This window comes from Rattus norvegicus, chromosome 1 (genome assembly GCF_021556685.1).
Source record: "Rattus norvegicus strain SHRSP/BbbUtx chromosome 1, alternate assembly SHRSP_T2T, whole genome shotgun sequence".
In the NCBI taxonomy this organism is placed as follows: Eukaryota; Metazoa; Chordata; class Mammalia; order Rodentia; family Muridae; genus Rattus; species Rattus norvegicus.
The window spans coordinates 228,935,005-228,950,092 of record NC_141534.1 but is presented as its reverse complement, the minus strand read 5'-3'; the positions used below and the strand labels follow the sequence as shown (position 1 = coordinate 228,950,092).

Sequence of the window (15,088 nt, the reverse complement as noted above, 5' to 3'; positions counted from 1 at the left end):
TAGCAGCACACTAAACCTGGTGTGCATAACAAAACCAGCACGTTTCCAAGCAGAACACCTCTACCTCGGGCGTTTTGTTATCTGTAGAGGTGGGGCCATTGCTTCATTCCTTCTCTTTGATGGGTTTGGACCCGGGACTGACATAAATGTAACCACATGACTAGCCCAGGCCTTTAAGAGATTCCTCGAGCTTTCTGTAGTCAGTGGAATGCACATAAATTCCTGGATACCAAGAATTCAAAATGGAACTAGAAAGAAGGGAGGGAGGGAAGGAGAAGGACACACACACACACACACACACACACACACACACACCCCTAAACAGGAGTAATAACTAAAGTCCTTAACGACCCAGGAGAGACAGATCTCCAGGGCATCAGAATGCACAGATGCTCAGTCTCCAACACCTGTCATCCACAAAACACTAATCACAGTCAGGCTTCATTCAGTATTTAGTGAATAAATAATATTTAAATAGGCAATTAAATACACCATACACGCCAAAGCATATCGGATAAGATGTTAAAGGCACGTCATTCGGTATAAGGGCCAGAGAAGATGTTTACTACACCTTGCGGCAAAGGGCAGCCTTATGAGTCATGGTAAGAGTTGGAGCAGAGAGCAGAGAGAGCATTCACAGCATCCTGAACATCTGCCTGTGACCACTGGCTGCTGGGAAAGTGGCTACATCCCAGAGGAGAGCACACATAAGCACCCTGGCATAACTGCCCAGAGTCACTGGATTGTGACAGATAAGAAGTGTGGGGTGCAGCAAAGAGGATCAACAAAAATCTGTTACATTTCTTTTGGGTATACATATGTTGCAGAATGTGTGTGGAGGTTAGAGGACAGTCTGTTTGGATCAGTTCTCCCTTTATGTGGGGTCTGGGATTGAACTCAGGTTTCCAAACTTGGCAGCAAGTACCTTTGTCGACTGAACCACCCATTTGGCCCATCAACACAAATTCTAAATGTGTGTCCTTTATAGATGAGAAGCTTAAGGGTGTCAGCAGTGTTAACAGAGGCCACAAGTCATAAGCCAATCTGTTCTGCCACTTCCCAAAGCAATGCTGAAACAGTTGTTGGATGTGATGACTTTGTCATTGAAGCAGAAATGGATTACTTTGCTCACATGCTCTATCTGACTATCTACCTATATAACAAGATGGAGATCACACAGAGAGAACTAAATAACTGATTGATGAATCAGCCCTGGGATTTTAGAATAATGTGTAACCCCAGGGCAATTTGTAACTCCACTGGACTGAAACATTGGCCGGAAATTCAAAGCCATTCTGGGAAACTTAGCAAGACAGCAACACACACAGAGAAGTATGTTTATGTGTGTGTGGGGGGGGGTGCTAATAAATATCCTGTTAATGTTAAAAAGGCAGACATGTTGATTAACAGATACCTATTACAAATAAGCTCTATGCTTGTGCATCTCTGTGCACAGTTACGACGTGGAAACTCAGTTTATTCAGTTAGGGTACTCACCGCTTCTTTGGTGTTACTCAGACCCTGGTCACTGTAATTCCATGTAAACTGGAAATCCTGGGACTGTGGGACGTGTGACATCTCCGCTTTGCTTTTAAATTCCAACGTCAAAATCATGGGTGGTAAGAGGATGCTGATGATTATCTGCAACGAGAACCAGGCGAAGGATGGGCAGAGGACAAAGGACACATGTAGTATTATAACAACAGATGCCCAACCGTGGGGAGAGGGAATGTGTAGAGCCCACCTCCAGTAGAAAGACAGGGCATCAAGTGGAGGGATGGGGCTGCCATTGCACAGCCAGAAACTCTGACCCAGAATTGTTCCTGTCTGAAATAACTTCAAGGACAAAAATGGAGAAGAGCCTGAGGGAAAGGAGGTCTAGTTACTGGCCCAAATTGGGATCCATCTCAAGGGGAGGCTCTAAGGCCTGACACTATTGCTGATGCTATGGTGAGCTGAAAGACAGGAACCTAGCACGGCTGCCCCCATCAAGGTCCAACAAGCAGCTGGAAGAGTCAGATGCAGATACTTACACCCAGCCAATGGACTGAAGTCAGGGATCCCTGTGGTTGAATTAGGCTGGAAGGAGTTGAGGAGGAGTGAGACCCCACAGGAAGACCAGCATTCTTAACAAACCTGGATCCTCGATATCTTTAAGATACTGAGCCATCAACTAGGCAGCATATACTAGCTGGTACGAGGCCCCTCAGCCCCTCCCACCCCTATACAGCAGAGGAATGCCTGGTCTGGCCTCAGTGAGAGAAGATGCACCTAACCTCCAAGAGATTTGAGGTCCTAGGAAGTAGGAAGGCCTGGCAATGTGGGATGAGACTGGGAGGACATCCTCTTGGAGACAAGGGAGAGGAGGAATGGGATGAGGAACTGTTGGAGGGCAGACCAGGATGGGGATAATGACTGGACTATTAAAAAAGATTAAAGATAATTTTTTAAAAAAATAAGTGGGAGTGTATTAGATAGACCCACTCCCAGCTCAATTTCTATCCTACAAAGATTTTTAACACAACCATTTCTGTTCTACAAATGTGTTCCTCAGCTCTGGGCAAAGCTGGGCAGAGAGGTGTCCATACACAATTATTTGCAAAGGCTAAATTCTAGCCACAATCTAAATTCCCAGCCATACAGGAATAGATCATATGGAACAACCTTACAGTGTAATATCATGTTAACATTAGAGAGGCAAATGTAAGGGCAGGAAAGACCAATCAGTAGCCCAAAGCACTGCCTGCTCACGCACAGGACCTGGGTTCTCGGCACCTACATGGCAGCTCACAACTGTCTATAATTCCAGTTCTAGAGGACCTGGTCCCTTACTCTAGCATCTGTTGGCACCAGGCATGCATATAGTACATAGACATACATGCATGCGAACAATCATTCAGACAGACAGACAGACAGACAGACAGACAGACAGACAGACAGGTCTATTTTTTAAATGTAAATATACATACTTAAAAGTTTTTTCAATTTTTTTTCTGTGAATATGTGTTTCCCTGCATGTTTGTGCACTGTATGGCTAGGAGTACATGAAGTGCCCACAGAGGCCAGAAGAGGGCAGTAGATCCCTTGGAACTGGAGTTACTGACTGCCATGAGCAGTCATGTCAGTGCTGACAATCAAATTGGAGTCTTTAGGTAGGGCTGCCAGTGCTCGGAACCACTGTACAATCTCTCCAGCCCCTACTTAAAAGTGTAAAAGTAGATATAGCACACTTGTTTCCCCTAGGAAAACTGTACCTGGGTAGGCAGATAGGAGCATTATTTTGTAATGACTACATAACTTTAATAATTTAAGGTCACTAAATAGATATTGCTATATAAAACATATCCAAATGTATGTCATAATCTTTAGAATATTAAAGATTCACCTCCCATCTTGTACAAACCCATTGTTTGCCAGGAAGACATAAGTGGAGGACGGCCACCACTAGGCTACCACACGTTGTACACTAATAGTCTTTTGAACAGAATTCTATGTTTAACTTTATACCCTTTTAAGATAAACAGTTTAAAATATTTACGACACTCGTGAAAGCCAACTTGGTGGGCACTCTGTCTTTTGTCCAACTAAAGTTACGTCATGGCATCCTGGAATTCGCTGACCAGAAATTAGGTTACTCTGCCAGCCCATCCTCAGAGATTTCATAGACCAAAGCAAAGGCTTGCCAAACTTGGTTTTCTCCTCATGATGAAATGGCATGCTCAGTTTTGTTTTAAGCTGTGGAGACTCTCTGGGGTTTAGTTCTAACAAAATTGTGTTTTCTGACCCCAATATGTTATTCCCCCAAGTATAAAAACACCAGTCAGGTGCACACTGACAGCATCATGTTAGTCCTACTCTCAGGAAGGCTTCCAATCCCCTTTCCTTGGAGAAACAGTATTCCATCACAGCAGGATGTAAATAACCTACTTCCGAGGAGAGGTTGGAGCCTGTCATACTAAATGATTTCAGTCAGTTTTCCTATCCACATGGCTCTCCATGGTGCTCCCACAATTCATCCACTTGGGACTGTTCTGACAAGGATCCCCCAACCTTATATGCAAATCTGCTTCAGAGGCCAACATGGATAATTGGACTGTTGCCACCTGAGAATAGTTGTTATTGGAGTTTGGGGACTTCATACAGCAAGCTGCCTTGTAATGAACACATGTTTGGGGGAAACATTTGGACTTACGTTTCAATCACTTCCCCCACCTCACCCCCAATACTCACACACATACACACACACACACACACACACACACACACACACACACACACACACATATATATATGTCTTAATGTGTGTGTGAGTGTGTGTGTGTGTGTGTGTGTGTGTGTGTGTGTGTGTGTGTGACAAAACTCCATTAAGTTCTCAGAGACAGCGTTTCTGGAAGGTAATGTGTGGGGGGGGGGGGGAGCATGCTACCATGCTACCTCAGGCTCTCGGGTGCAGCCTTCTCATGACCAGCATTTGCAAGCAGCTACTTTCAGAGCTGGGAAAGTGGAGGCAGGCCCAACCCACCTCTTTTGTGTTAATTCCAGATCTGATGTCAAAAGTGATCAAAGGAGAATTTTGGGAAATGATGACTTTTTTCCTCTGGTAGTTTGTGAAACTTTGAGATAATTTTTGATTGGCATTTTTCGTACTGCTCTGGTCTCATTGACAGGAATTAAAATACACACAGCCTCTCCTATCTTGCATAAGATTTATTTCGTTGAGTTAGTATATCTACCAAAACATTCATATTTTTGTAATAGCCACTCTGTTTAACATATAGGTTTTTAAGAATTGCAGGAAGAACAATTAAAATGCAAAGTATTGTCTCATATAGGCCCTAACAATCAGGCTTTATTCCCTTCTATTGAGTTTCACAGCACTTTGAGGTTGACCAGATGGAAATCTTTATACTTAGGGTCCACGGTACATGTTATAACTCTTTATAACTCTTAGACACTGACTAAGGTGTTCTTGACTACATAACTGAACAGGCTGAGAATCTAGACCTGATGAGTGGTATGAAGAGTCGCTAGATGAAACAGCCACGAAGTCCCAGGAGCAGTAAAAATTGCTAATCTCATTTATTTTCTTGTCTATTAATATTTACTTACTTTGTGGTGCTGAGGACCAAACCCAATTTTTTGTGTATGTTGTTCAAACATTCTAAGCTAGGCACTCAGCCCCTGAATGCCTCATTTCTGTTGGAATTCTCAGAGGCTCTGTCATTCAGCACAGTGAAGGGTTGGTTGTATTTGCTTTTTTTTTTTTTTTTTTCGGAGCTGGGGACCGAACCCAGGGCCTTGTGCTTCCTAGGTAAGCGCTCTACCACTGAGCTAAATCCCCAGCCCCCGGTTGTATTTGCTTTTAACTCACTGTGCCCTCGCATGGGAAGGGCTCTGTGGTGGCAAAGCAGGTACAATCATCCAGTTTTGAAAAGTCACTCTGGCAAAGTGGTTTTCAGAGATTCTTAAGGATGAGTGATCTGTGCACCTGCAGGAAGCTACTGTTTGACAGAGGCACCCATCTGGAACTCAAAAGAACCAGCCTTCACACCACACTGACAATATGACATAAGGCAAGAGAATGTACCTTCAGCCAGGAGTTTTTCCTCATTTTCAAACGCCCCATCCACATGTCTGTCAGCAGCATTTGGGTACAAGAATGTGACACAAAAGGGCGCAGGCCTCCAGACACTGCCAGTTTCAAGCAGGTAGAATTGCTCCAGTTCTTGAGTTCATAGGTCAACAGCTTCATGGCCATCGGCTCGTTCTGCTTGAAGGCTTTCTCTAATACATCCAGGGCGAGCTGGCCAAACTGCCTGGTGACACGGAGGTGAAGAGAGAACACAGGTCGGTCACAGCCCCAAAAAAATGTCTTCAAAGATTGGCTCCAGCACACAGAAAACACCAGTTAACTGGGCCTGTGATCGAAACAAGACTAGGCTGGCTAATAAATGGTGGCTTAATCACCACCACCAGAAACTAAGGCAGCTGCTCAGAAATAGATCCGTGTCTCATACAGAAGGAAGACAATTTGTATTTTCCTGGTGGCTCAGAATAGAATTCAGTGTTTGTGAGCGAAGCCATTCCATGTTGTGTGATATGCTGTACTCAGCCTGGTGTAGGCAGGTATGTATGATAAGACTTAATAGAGAAATTCTGACAAAACAACAACAAAAAAAAACTATGCTGTCCAAGAAACATTGTGGAACCACATTTTTTTATTGTTGTTGTTGTTACTATTAATTTATAAAATTCTTAAATATTTAAGAAGCTAGACACAGAAACTCTGAGGGAATTTCTGAGACTTTCTCCTCTGAAAATGCTCTAGTTCAGTAAATGAAGCTGGTCCACCATTCCCTAAGCACCTCTGTTCTCTGTTCCCAGGTCTACTGCACTTGAGTAATCACATGAACGGAAGCATCTCCATTCCTTTCCATTCCCACCCATTACTTTCTAGTTCTTTGCTACAATATATGTGTTTGCTTCCCCAGCCTAAAAGGTAAGCATAATCTCAATCTTAGCGACATCGAACTTTGGACTCCAAAGAGTTTCAACATCATTTATTCATTTCAAAATATCAGCTGCCTTAAAGAACTCAAGGCTGACCTGCACAACTCAAAAACTAGTTATGCATGGGGCTCAGCTCTCCTATATTCCATAGAGCTCATTCAAACCTTTATGGACCCTTTACTACAAGAGTGGATGAAGGATGTGGTGTGGCGGTCAACAATCATTGGCTGCTGGATGAACAGGGTTAAGGAATACCTAAAGCTCAACATTGCACTGTGTCTGTGATGATGTTTCCAGGGCTTGGCAGGGGAGACTAAGTGGGTTACATGAGAAAGATGTCTTTTCAAATTGGATGAGCACTACCTAGTCTCTCAGGGGGCCTGGAAAGGAAAAGTACAGAAAATGAATTGGCCTCTGACCCTGAGAAGAGAGACACCTGTCACTTAACCTGGACACCAGCAGTCCAGGCCCTGAAGCCTGAATAATTTACCACATACAGCAGCAGCACCCTCCCCCACACACTTCACAGGCCTTCAGCGAGGATCCCACCATTGATGCTGTGGTTCTGAAGCCTTATGGACTTGGCTGTTTCTGGTATCCTTGGGTCTCCAGGCTCCACAGAGTTGTGTTGAGAGTTCTCAGCTACCATAATCACCTAAGTCAATCCTCTTACAATGCCCATCCCATAAAAACCATTTATAGAGCCCACTGGTTCTGTTTCTTGTGGGCAGAGGGGAAGACTTGAGTGAAATACACAATTCTAAGTAAGTCTATTTATCCTCTGGAAAAACAAGAGTGAAAAACATGTCTCCACATTCTCAAAACTGTTGGTGTTTAGTATGAAGAGAGAAGACCTACTCTGAGTACTTCTTCAACTCTTCTGAAGTATCATCTACCATGTTGCTCTCCTTAGCTTCCCGGGCCATGGCTCTGTAGAGGATGCTAGCAATGACCGCCTTGACTGTGGCCTCCTCTCCATGCTGCCAGAAGAACATGGCCATCTTCTGTCTCTTCATGAGCACCGCCCACACCAGCAGGTCATTGTATGGGTAGATAAAGCCAGCAGATCCGGGGTCCTCTGACAGGCTGTGTCTTTCCTTGGACTTCTTCTTTGGTTTATGAGGGTCTTCAGGCTTGTCCTATTACAAAGGAAAACAAAGTCCTAAGGACTCAGAGCATGATGTTCAGCTAAATGTAATACAGCACGTATCCTAGAGATACTTTTTAAAATAATGACTACCTATGTTAGTATTCCAGCATTGAAGAAAAAACAAAGCAAAAGAAACAAAGAGCCCAAATATCCACCATAGTGGAATGGAAACTATCCAGTAAACTTGACCCAGTGTGCCCACTGTCTAAGGGCATAGAAAAGCAATCAGCTAGGAATGGAGCTCTGTGGCAGAGTGACCAACTGATGGGCACAAAGCCCTGGGCTCAGTTCTCAGAAATAAAACAATAAATCAAGCAAAAAAAACCGCATGTTTGAATGAATTACAATGCAGAACTTAGAGGGCCAGGAGGACAGAGTTCACACACAGTCCTGACTCTGTAGTGAAGACTGTTCTCAAAAACATGTGGAACATCATAGGATAAACAAGCAAGTGCAATGTCCACTTGGATGGCAATCTACTTGGGGAAGTAAAAATTCTATTATAAAAGTTCTCTACTTCTCCATGAACAAGGTGATCTGTCATTGTTCCTTTGAAGAGTGTCACTAGTGCTGCCAGCAGTACATTCAAGTGTATCCGTTGGCTTTATTTTACTCTGAAGCATTGTTCCCCCCCCCCCCCCCCCGGCAAGCTCACCCTTTCCAGCTCACCCAACATGCCAATCAAATTCCCCATGTGCCTTTGTACAGCTTCTTGTCTCTGAATCAGTGTCCTGTATAAGGTTTAACACCTTAAGATATGCAGAACTATTTCTCAGTCACCATTTAATCTACCACTAACTTCTCACTTTTCCAAGTCAACCAAGTATTCAGCATAATGCTTCAAAAATAACAAAGGTCTTTAAATAATTATTTGTAATTTGAAGCATCCTATCAAAAACTAGAGTATTTCTCCTATTTTCTATAGATTAAAAAAAAAAAATCTGTTCATTAATGGTACCTAAGGACCGTGCCAACAACTGTGGAAAGGAAGCATCTTCTGGCCAACAGCTTATGATTTCCATGGAAATACTTAAGTAAAAGCACTCTGCCCCAGAGAAGAGTAGCCTAAAGGCATACACTCATTATGTTTGTTATACTGAAAAATTAAGATAAAACTAACTTCCAAAAAGACTTAGTTGGAGAAAAGAAGATACAAAAGAACCACCTCCCAAGAACAGAGGGCTACAAAGGGAGTGGTCCTCATAGCAAAGAGGCTTGAGTGGGGAGGATAAGAGTGTCATGCTAGGCTAATGATTATGAATATTTAACACCATGGCATACACAGCTTGCCTCAGTCACCAACAGCACAGGGCAAGGAGAAGCAAGGAAGAGAACCTGAGGGGCAAGCTCAGACATTCGCTGAGTTGTCAGGATCCTGTGCTGCTGAAGGCCAGCAGGCCCAGCAGTGATCCCTGGGAATCACATCACGTGTTTATGTATGATACTGAGGGACGGTCCTTCATTCGCACCTCCCTTTCTCCAGTGTCAATGAAGAAGTCATCTCAGTCTGCAAAGCCAACTTCATTTTCAACTCTACAAAGGCATGTACCTTGGATTTGTAGGGCTGGGCCGTCCTGAAGAACTGGGAGTGCAGTGTGCTTTCCGAAGACTCCTTTCTATTTCCTAATGAATGTCTCTGATGAAGAGGGTGCTGGGAAAGACCCTGAGCAAAGCTAGTCATACCCTGGTGGTATATGTTGTTTGTTAAAGAAAACAAGAGATAAAAGATTATTATAGTGACGTCATTTTCCTTCCACACAACAATGAAAGATAAATATGCCTTCTCAAATACTCAACATTTCTGTCTCTTGCCCATGATTAATAATTAATGTCTCTGGAGATTACTCACTTGATAGCATCTCCCAGTCTCCCTGTGATAAACACTACTATTTCCTGACATCTTAGAAAGCATACTCTTTTGTTCCATAGTACACATCTGAATTCCTTTCCTATGTGGAAATTCCTTTAGAATCAATAGATGTTCTAATCTCAAATCTAGTTCAAAACAGGTAATAAAATTTTATAGTTTCGATAAGAAAAAAGTTTCCATTCACAAGGTTCAAACAAAGTTAGAAAGTTCTGGAAAATTTCCGGGTGATATATGATATCTCCACTGGATAGCCACCAAGTGATGTGTCAGCAAGGAGAAACAGATAAATGAGGGACTGGCTTAAGAGCCTAGGATACAAACTGAAGGCTTTGAAAATCCCTAATCTACTCTTCTTTGCTTTGTGTTCTATGGATTAAAACTGAACATAGAATAAAGTCAGTACTTCAGAGACAATACCTGAGTTATTTTCATTATTATTGTAATAGAGAACTAACCGTACCAGCATGGTAATAACCATAATGAATATTGCTGCTAAGTCACTCAAAGCTTGCTCTGTAACAAGGATTGGACAGCTGTTGGTATTCTCACAACTCTATGACCAGGACAACAATATGCCTCGTTCTTAGACAGGAAAGTGGGAACACAGACAGGTTATGTTTCATGTCCCATGTAAGGAGACAAATAGGATTTGATGGCAGACCATGCTACTCCACCCCGTGAAGATGTTAGCACTGTGGTCTGCTTGCAGTATACTCTGAAACACGATCTTCTACCCTTAGAGAAAAGCAACTAGTAAAATGGGGCAGGACATACTGATGGGCCATTTCCAGGAAGAACAGGAATGAAGACTCCTAGTAAGCAGCAAAATGGCTACACCAAGGCCACGTGGTTACCTTGTTCCCACTGCACACAACACTGTCACTCTTTCCAAAGGCAGTGGCTGATGCTGGGTGTCTTTTGGCCTCAGAAATCTTAGAAGAGGTTATTTCCCCCGTGAAATGAGGGTATCCATGTGTTTTCATGGTTTAGTGAATTGTTTTGTTCACTTCCTAAACTTAAATGGGGTTATCACTTCCTCCAATTCTTTAAAAAGGTCCACAGTGGCTGGATATTCCAGGTTCTTCATGGAACTTTCTCTCAAGACACATTCCAGTCTCATCTCTGTCCACCCATGACAAAGGTCTCAGTGTTGCTGTAGAACCCAGCCCTGAGATCGGAGCACTGTGTCTTCTGCTCCCACCCTTCTCTCCACATCTGTGTCCAATGTTCTTTTTCTGGTGTCTGTATCTCTAAGAAGAATGAGGCTCCTCTGGCTATGGGTCTGTGATGGCAACTCGCCCTTTGTAATCTTGGTCCTCCAAAACAATGACAGAAAATATATTCTCATCTGTAAAAGCACTTGGCTTTTTAAGCTCACTCTGTTTTCACCTTCCAAGATAACCTTATATGCTCAGCCCAATATGCAGTCTCCAGACTACGGTCTGGCCATTGTTAGTCTATTAGGTGTTTGATCTTTGACCACTTTATTTAAAGAGATTAAAAAAAAGCAGCTGCTCTTTCACCAGATTCATCACACTGCTTCTCTGTCAATACAGTACATACAACATCTCACTTCATATTGTGGGTAATTTATTCATCAATCTGTTTCTTGGAAGAAGTTTTTTTATTTATCACATGCCAACATGAAAAACATTAGCACAATACTCTAGGTATATCAGATGGCAGATGACACATGCCCTCATATAGAAGACCCATTAGAGAAGTTACTGCCCCTGAGACTCCATCAGCCATTTTCCTAATACTGTGACTTGCAATTTCCTGTCCTCTCGTTGGAGTACTTTCCAATGATGTTACCTTGTGTTTTCTGTAGAGGTCGTTGTAGAGAACTCTGAAACTTTTCCTAGTGTAGCTGCTTCGATACGCTCCACCAATGAGGTACTCTATTACCAGCCCAATGTCGATGAGTGTTATTCTGTAGCTCGAGAGAAGGGTATGCTGTAACAAAGAACAAGAAGTCACACCTTCCAGTTTTCATCTCTGTCTCTTTTACCATGCTCTCAGAAGACAACACAATCAACTTATCCATCCTTTCATCTTCAATATCTCGAGAAATAGTTTTAGGAAACAGTTTAGACATGTCGTTTTGCTATAGCTTAAATCGATGGAATGTATATTTATATCAGCCTAGGCAACTTTGCTTACTGTAAACTTGCCAAGTAAGCATGTTCCTTTCATCTGACTCTCCAACTAAGTTAACTGAAGCAAAAAGTCCACACTCTATTCAATGGGATACCAAGCTTCAAAAACTGACAGAACTCTTAAAATGTATTATGGGTGGCTTTTTACCACAGTGACAAATGAAAGACACTTTAAGTTCTCAAGATTTGTTTTATTCAACATTCAATGAGAACACTCTGAGCAAATCACACACAAGGATATTGAACCATCCCAACTCCCAGCAATAGGGCTTAGACGTACTAAACCATTGTTTGCACCCCTAAGCTGCCACTGATGCTCAAAACAATAATAGCAGAGAACATCTGAAATCACACACTTGGCATCACCAAAATCCTTGTGCTGCTGATGCTGTAAGTGGCTGTGTGATGAATATGATTCACTGGGTGGATGATCTGCTGATTATGTTTCTTTGTAGATTTTGATTGCTTCTTTCAGGACAGGGTCAAATATGTAGCCTAACCCGTCCTTAAAACCTAGATCCTTATGCCTCAGAGTCCTGAGAGCTAGAATCATAAGCATGACCCCCCAAATCTGGCCTGTTTGCTTTGGTTTTGTTTGTGAGTTGGTGACAATTGAACTCAGGGTCTTATATGAGCACTGTGTCACTGAACTACACCCCTTTGAGCTATGCTTGCCATGGCTAGTGTCACTTATTTGATGGGCCAAACTTTAAAACTAGAAACAAAGTGGGGAAATCAAGAAGAATAAAATTTGGTGATTAAAGTATTTAGAATCCTACATACAAAGAGTAAATAATTCACAATAAAATCCAAACCTACAGTTTACAAACCTTCATTCCACTAGCTCAAAGGTAAGGTCATATGCAAAGTGTATTTTCAACTTTCATAGTTAGGTTACCTGCTTTACATCTTGGACAAGATGACGCAAAAACTTATTCGTTGGTCCTTGTTTCTGTGATTAAAAAAAGAAGAAGGAAAAGAATCATTTACTTTAGTGTGCTGGAGGCACCTTACTTCAGAATATAGGTAACCCAGAATATCAAATATCTTTGACATCTTCCATAATGAGCTTGAACTACTTAATCCTAAAAGAGTTTCCTAAGAGAAGCTATGATTGTTCAAAAATAGTTTTCAAAGCTTATGTACAAAGAACTTATAAGGGTATTAGGATGCTGTGTGGTAAAAACCACAAATTTTGAGCATTTTTAGTATCTTTTAATATATATAAGTTCTATCAAATAATCACATCTCTTTGCACACAGTTGCATTCTATCTGTCAGTATTTTGTTGAGTCCTTATGATGTTCATCTCCCTAAATGGTCCAAAGACATGTTCATGGTAATAGAAAATGGGGATCTGCACATATACTGAAATTAGTCAGCAATGTGAAGATGTGTGTGCTGAGAAGAAGCTACAAGTATTTCAAATTCTAGAAAGAGATCACTGTTAACTAACTGAAACAATGAGAAAAGACAGATGTAAATATCCTTTTAGGACAGAACACTATTAACAGGGACAGGAAGGACAATTCAGGAAGGCACTTGGCATAAGCGGTGGCCAGTTTCACAATGGGGAAGCCAGGTCAGTTTCAACAAAGAGTTTTGGACAGAGAAGTTTTAAGAACTTTTTTTTAAAGAAAATCTTTTATTTGTGTGTGTGTGTGTGTGTGTGTGTGTGTGTGTGTGTGTGTGTGTGTTTATACAAGTATGTACACGTGGAGGTCAAAGAAAAACTTGCTGAAGTGAGTTTCTTCCTTCCACTATTCAGGTCTCAAGGGCTGAACTTGGTTGTCAGCCTTGGCCACAGTGATCCCTCTCATTGGACCAAGAGCAGCACATTAATGGTAGATTTAGGTCAAGATACTCCATATAAAATTTGTTCTCATTCATTCTGCAGTCTCCGTCTTAAAATAAATTGGAACTGGTAAGGTTGTGACTTAAGCTGGAAAGTAAGTCTGCATTTCTGAACACCACGTTGGTCCACAAGTACTGGGGAAGATAGGCAAGCCCTAAGCTAACTAGCAAACAAATCCTGAGCAAGATGACCCGAAGCATTCCATACTCACTGTGTTATAGAGATCTTCCAGCCGGGAGATGGTGAGGAAGCGGTGTAGGTTCACCCCATTCTCTATCAAGAGCTTCACGAAGTCCACTCGATCCATCACTAAGGCATCTCGCATTGCTTGTTCCAGAGCACCAGGCTTTGGGAGGTACAAAGAGGGAAGAGGTATGAAGACAATTAACATAAAATAGGAATAACTCTACATAGGTATAAAATAATTATAAAATACAGTCTTCCTAGGAAATGTCCAGGCCCTAATTGAAGATATAGTCAAGAATGGTTCACATTTTTATATGAGAGAAAAGCAAACACTGTAACAGCCTCAAAGTCCCCTAATCTGACACTGAGTCTTAAATGTAATTCTAATGAAAGTCTAAGCTTTCATGTGTTTGCTTTTAGTTTGGAGCTGGAAGTAAAGGTTCATTTGACTACTAGATTTTTTTTTTTGGTTTCAATTTTGTTGTTTGTTTGCTTGTTTGTTTTTGGGTATCATCATTCTTCCATTTAAACTTTACCTGGGTTGGGGGTATAAATGATCTATTGGATATTTTCATTTAATTTTCCCCTATCAAAAAATTCCACTAAAACTATAGCAGAGGGATTTATTTGAACAAATCAGTTCACAAGTACTGGGGGGTGGGGGTGGAGGAAATGAGAACAGCAGTGTGGAATGTGGAAAGCAGTTGGTCAAGTGGTGCTTGTCTCAACAGTCCACCCGGAGCCTAACAGTTGAAGTAAGAAGCTGAAAAAACCACACTGATCTATGCCGTATAACAGCAACATCACAGTGAAGTCAAAGCACACATACTCAGTCTAATCTTGGTGCCGTAGTTGAACTGTCAGTAGAAACTACCCAGTGAAACTAACACAGTGTGCCCACTGTATAAGACATACAAAAGCAATCAGGTGGGAAAGTAACTCTCTGTGAGCAACTGATGTGGACACAGCCCTGGGTTCAATTCTCAGAAATAAAACAACAGCACACATGCTTTACTGAACTACAATACAGAACTTAGAAGGCCACAAGGATAGAGTTCAACTTTAGCCTTAGACAGTCTAAGCATCTTTTTCCAAATTTTAATGGAGTGTATGGTACACAAGGATTTTGTAAGTATGATGAGTTAGTGACTTCCAGGGACTAAGCCACTACCTAAAGACTATACATGGACTGACCCTGGACTCTGACCCCATAGGTAGCAATGAATAGCCTAGTAAGGGCACCAGTGGAAGGGGAAGCCCTGGGTCCTGCCAAGGCTGGACCCCCAGTGAACGGAATTGTTGAGGGAAGGATGTTAATAGGGGGAGGATGGGGAGGGGAACACCCATAGAGAAGGGGAG

General features: G+C 42.1%; 1 protein-coding gene across 23 annotated transcripts in view; it reads right to left on the bottom strand.

Annotated features, from left to right (window-relative positions):
- Trpm6 (transient receptor potential cation channel, subfamily M, member 6) overlaps positions 1-15,088 on the bottom strand; it is a 163,928-nt gene that overhangs the window by 70,760 nt on the left and 78,080 nt on the right. For all 23 annotated transcript variants that reach the window (XR_015619880.1, XR_015619858.1, XR_015619881.1 and 20 more), the window contains 7 exon segments: positions 13,755-13,889; positions 12,588-12,641; positions 11,346-11,486; positions 9,210-9,344; positions 7,369-7,649; positions 5,588-5,816; positions 1,498-1,641 (listed from right to left, as the gene is read on the bottom strand). Coding sequence is in view for 20 of the 23 variants with exons in the window: in XM_087549827.1 (XP_087405953.1) it covers positions 1,498-1,641; positions 5,588-5,816; positions 7,369-7,649; positions 9,210-9,344; positions 11,346-11,486; positions 12,588-12,641; positions 13,755-13,889 (1,119 nt within the window). In the remaining 3 variants the exon portion in view is untranslated.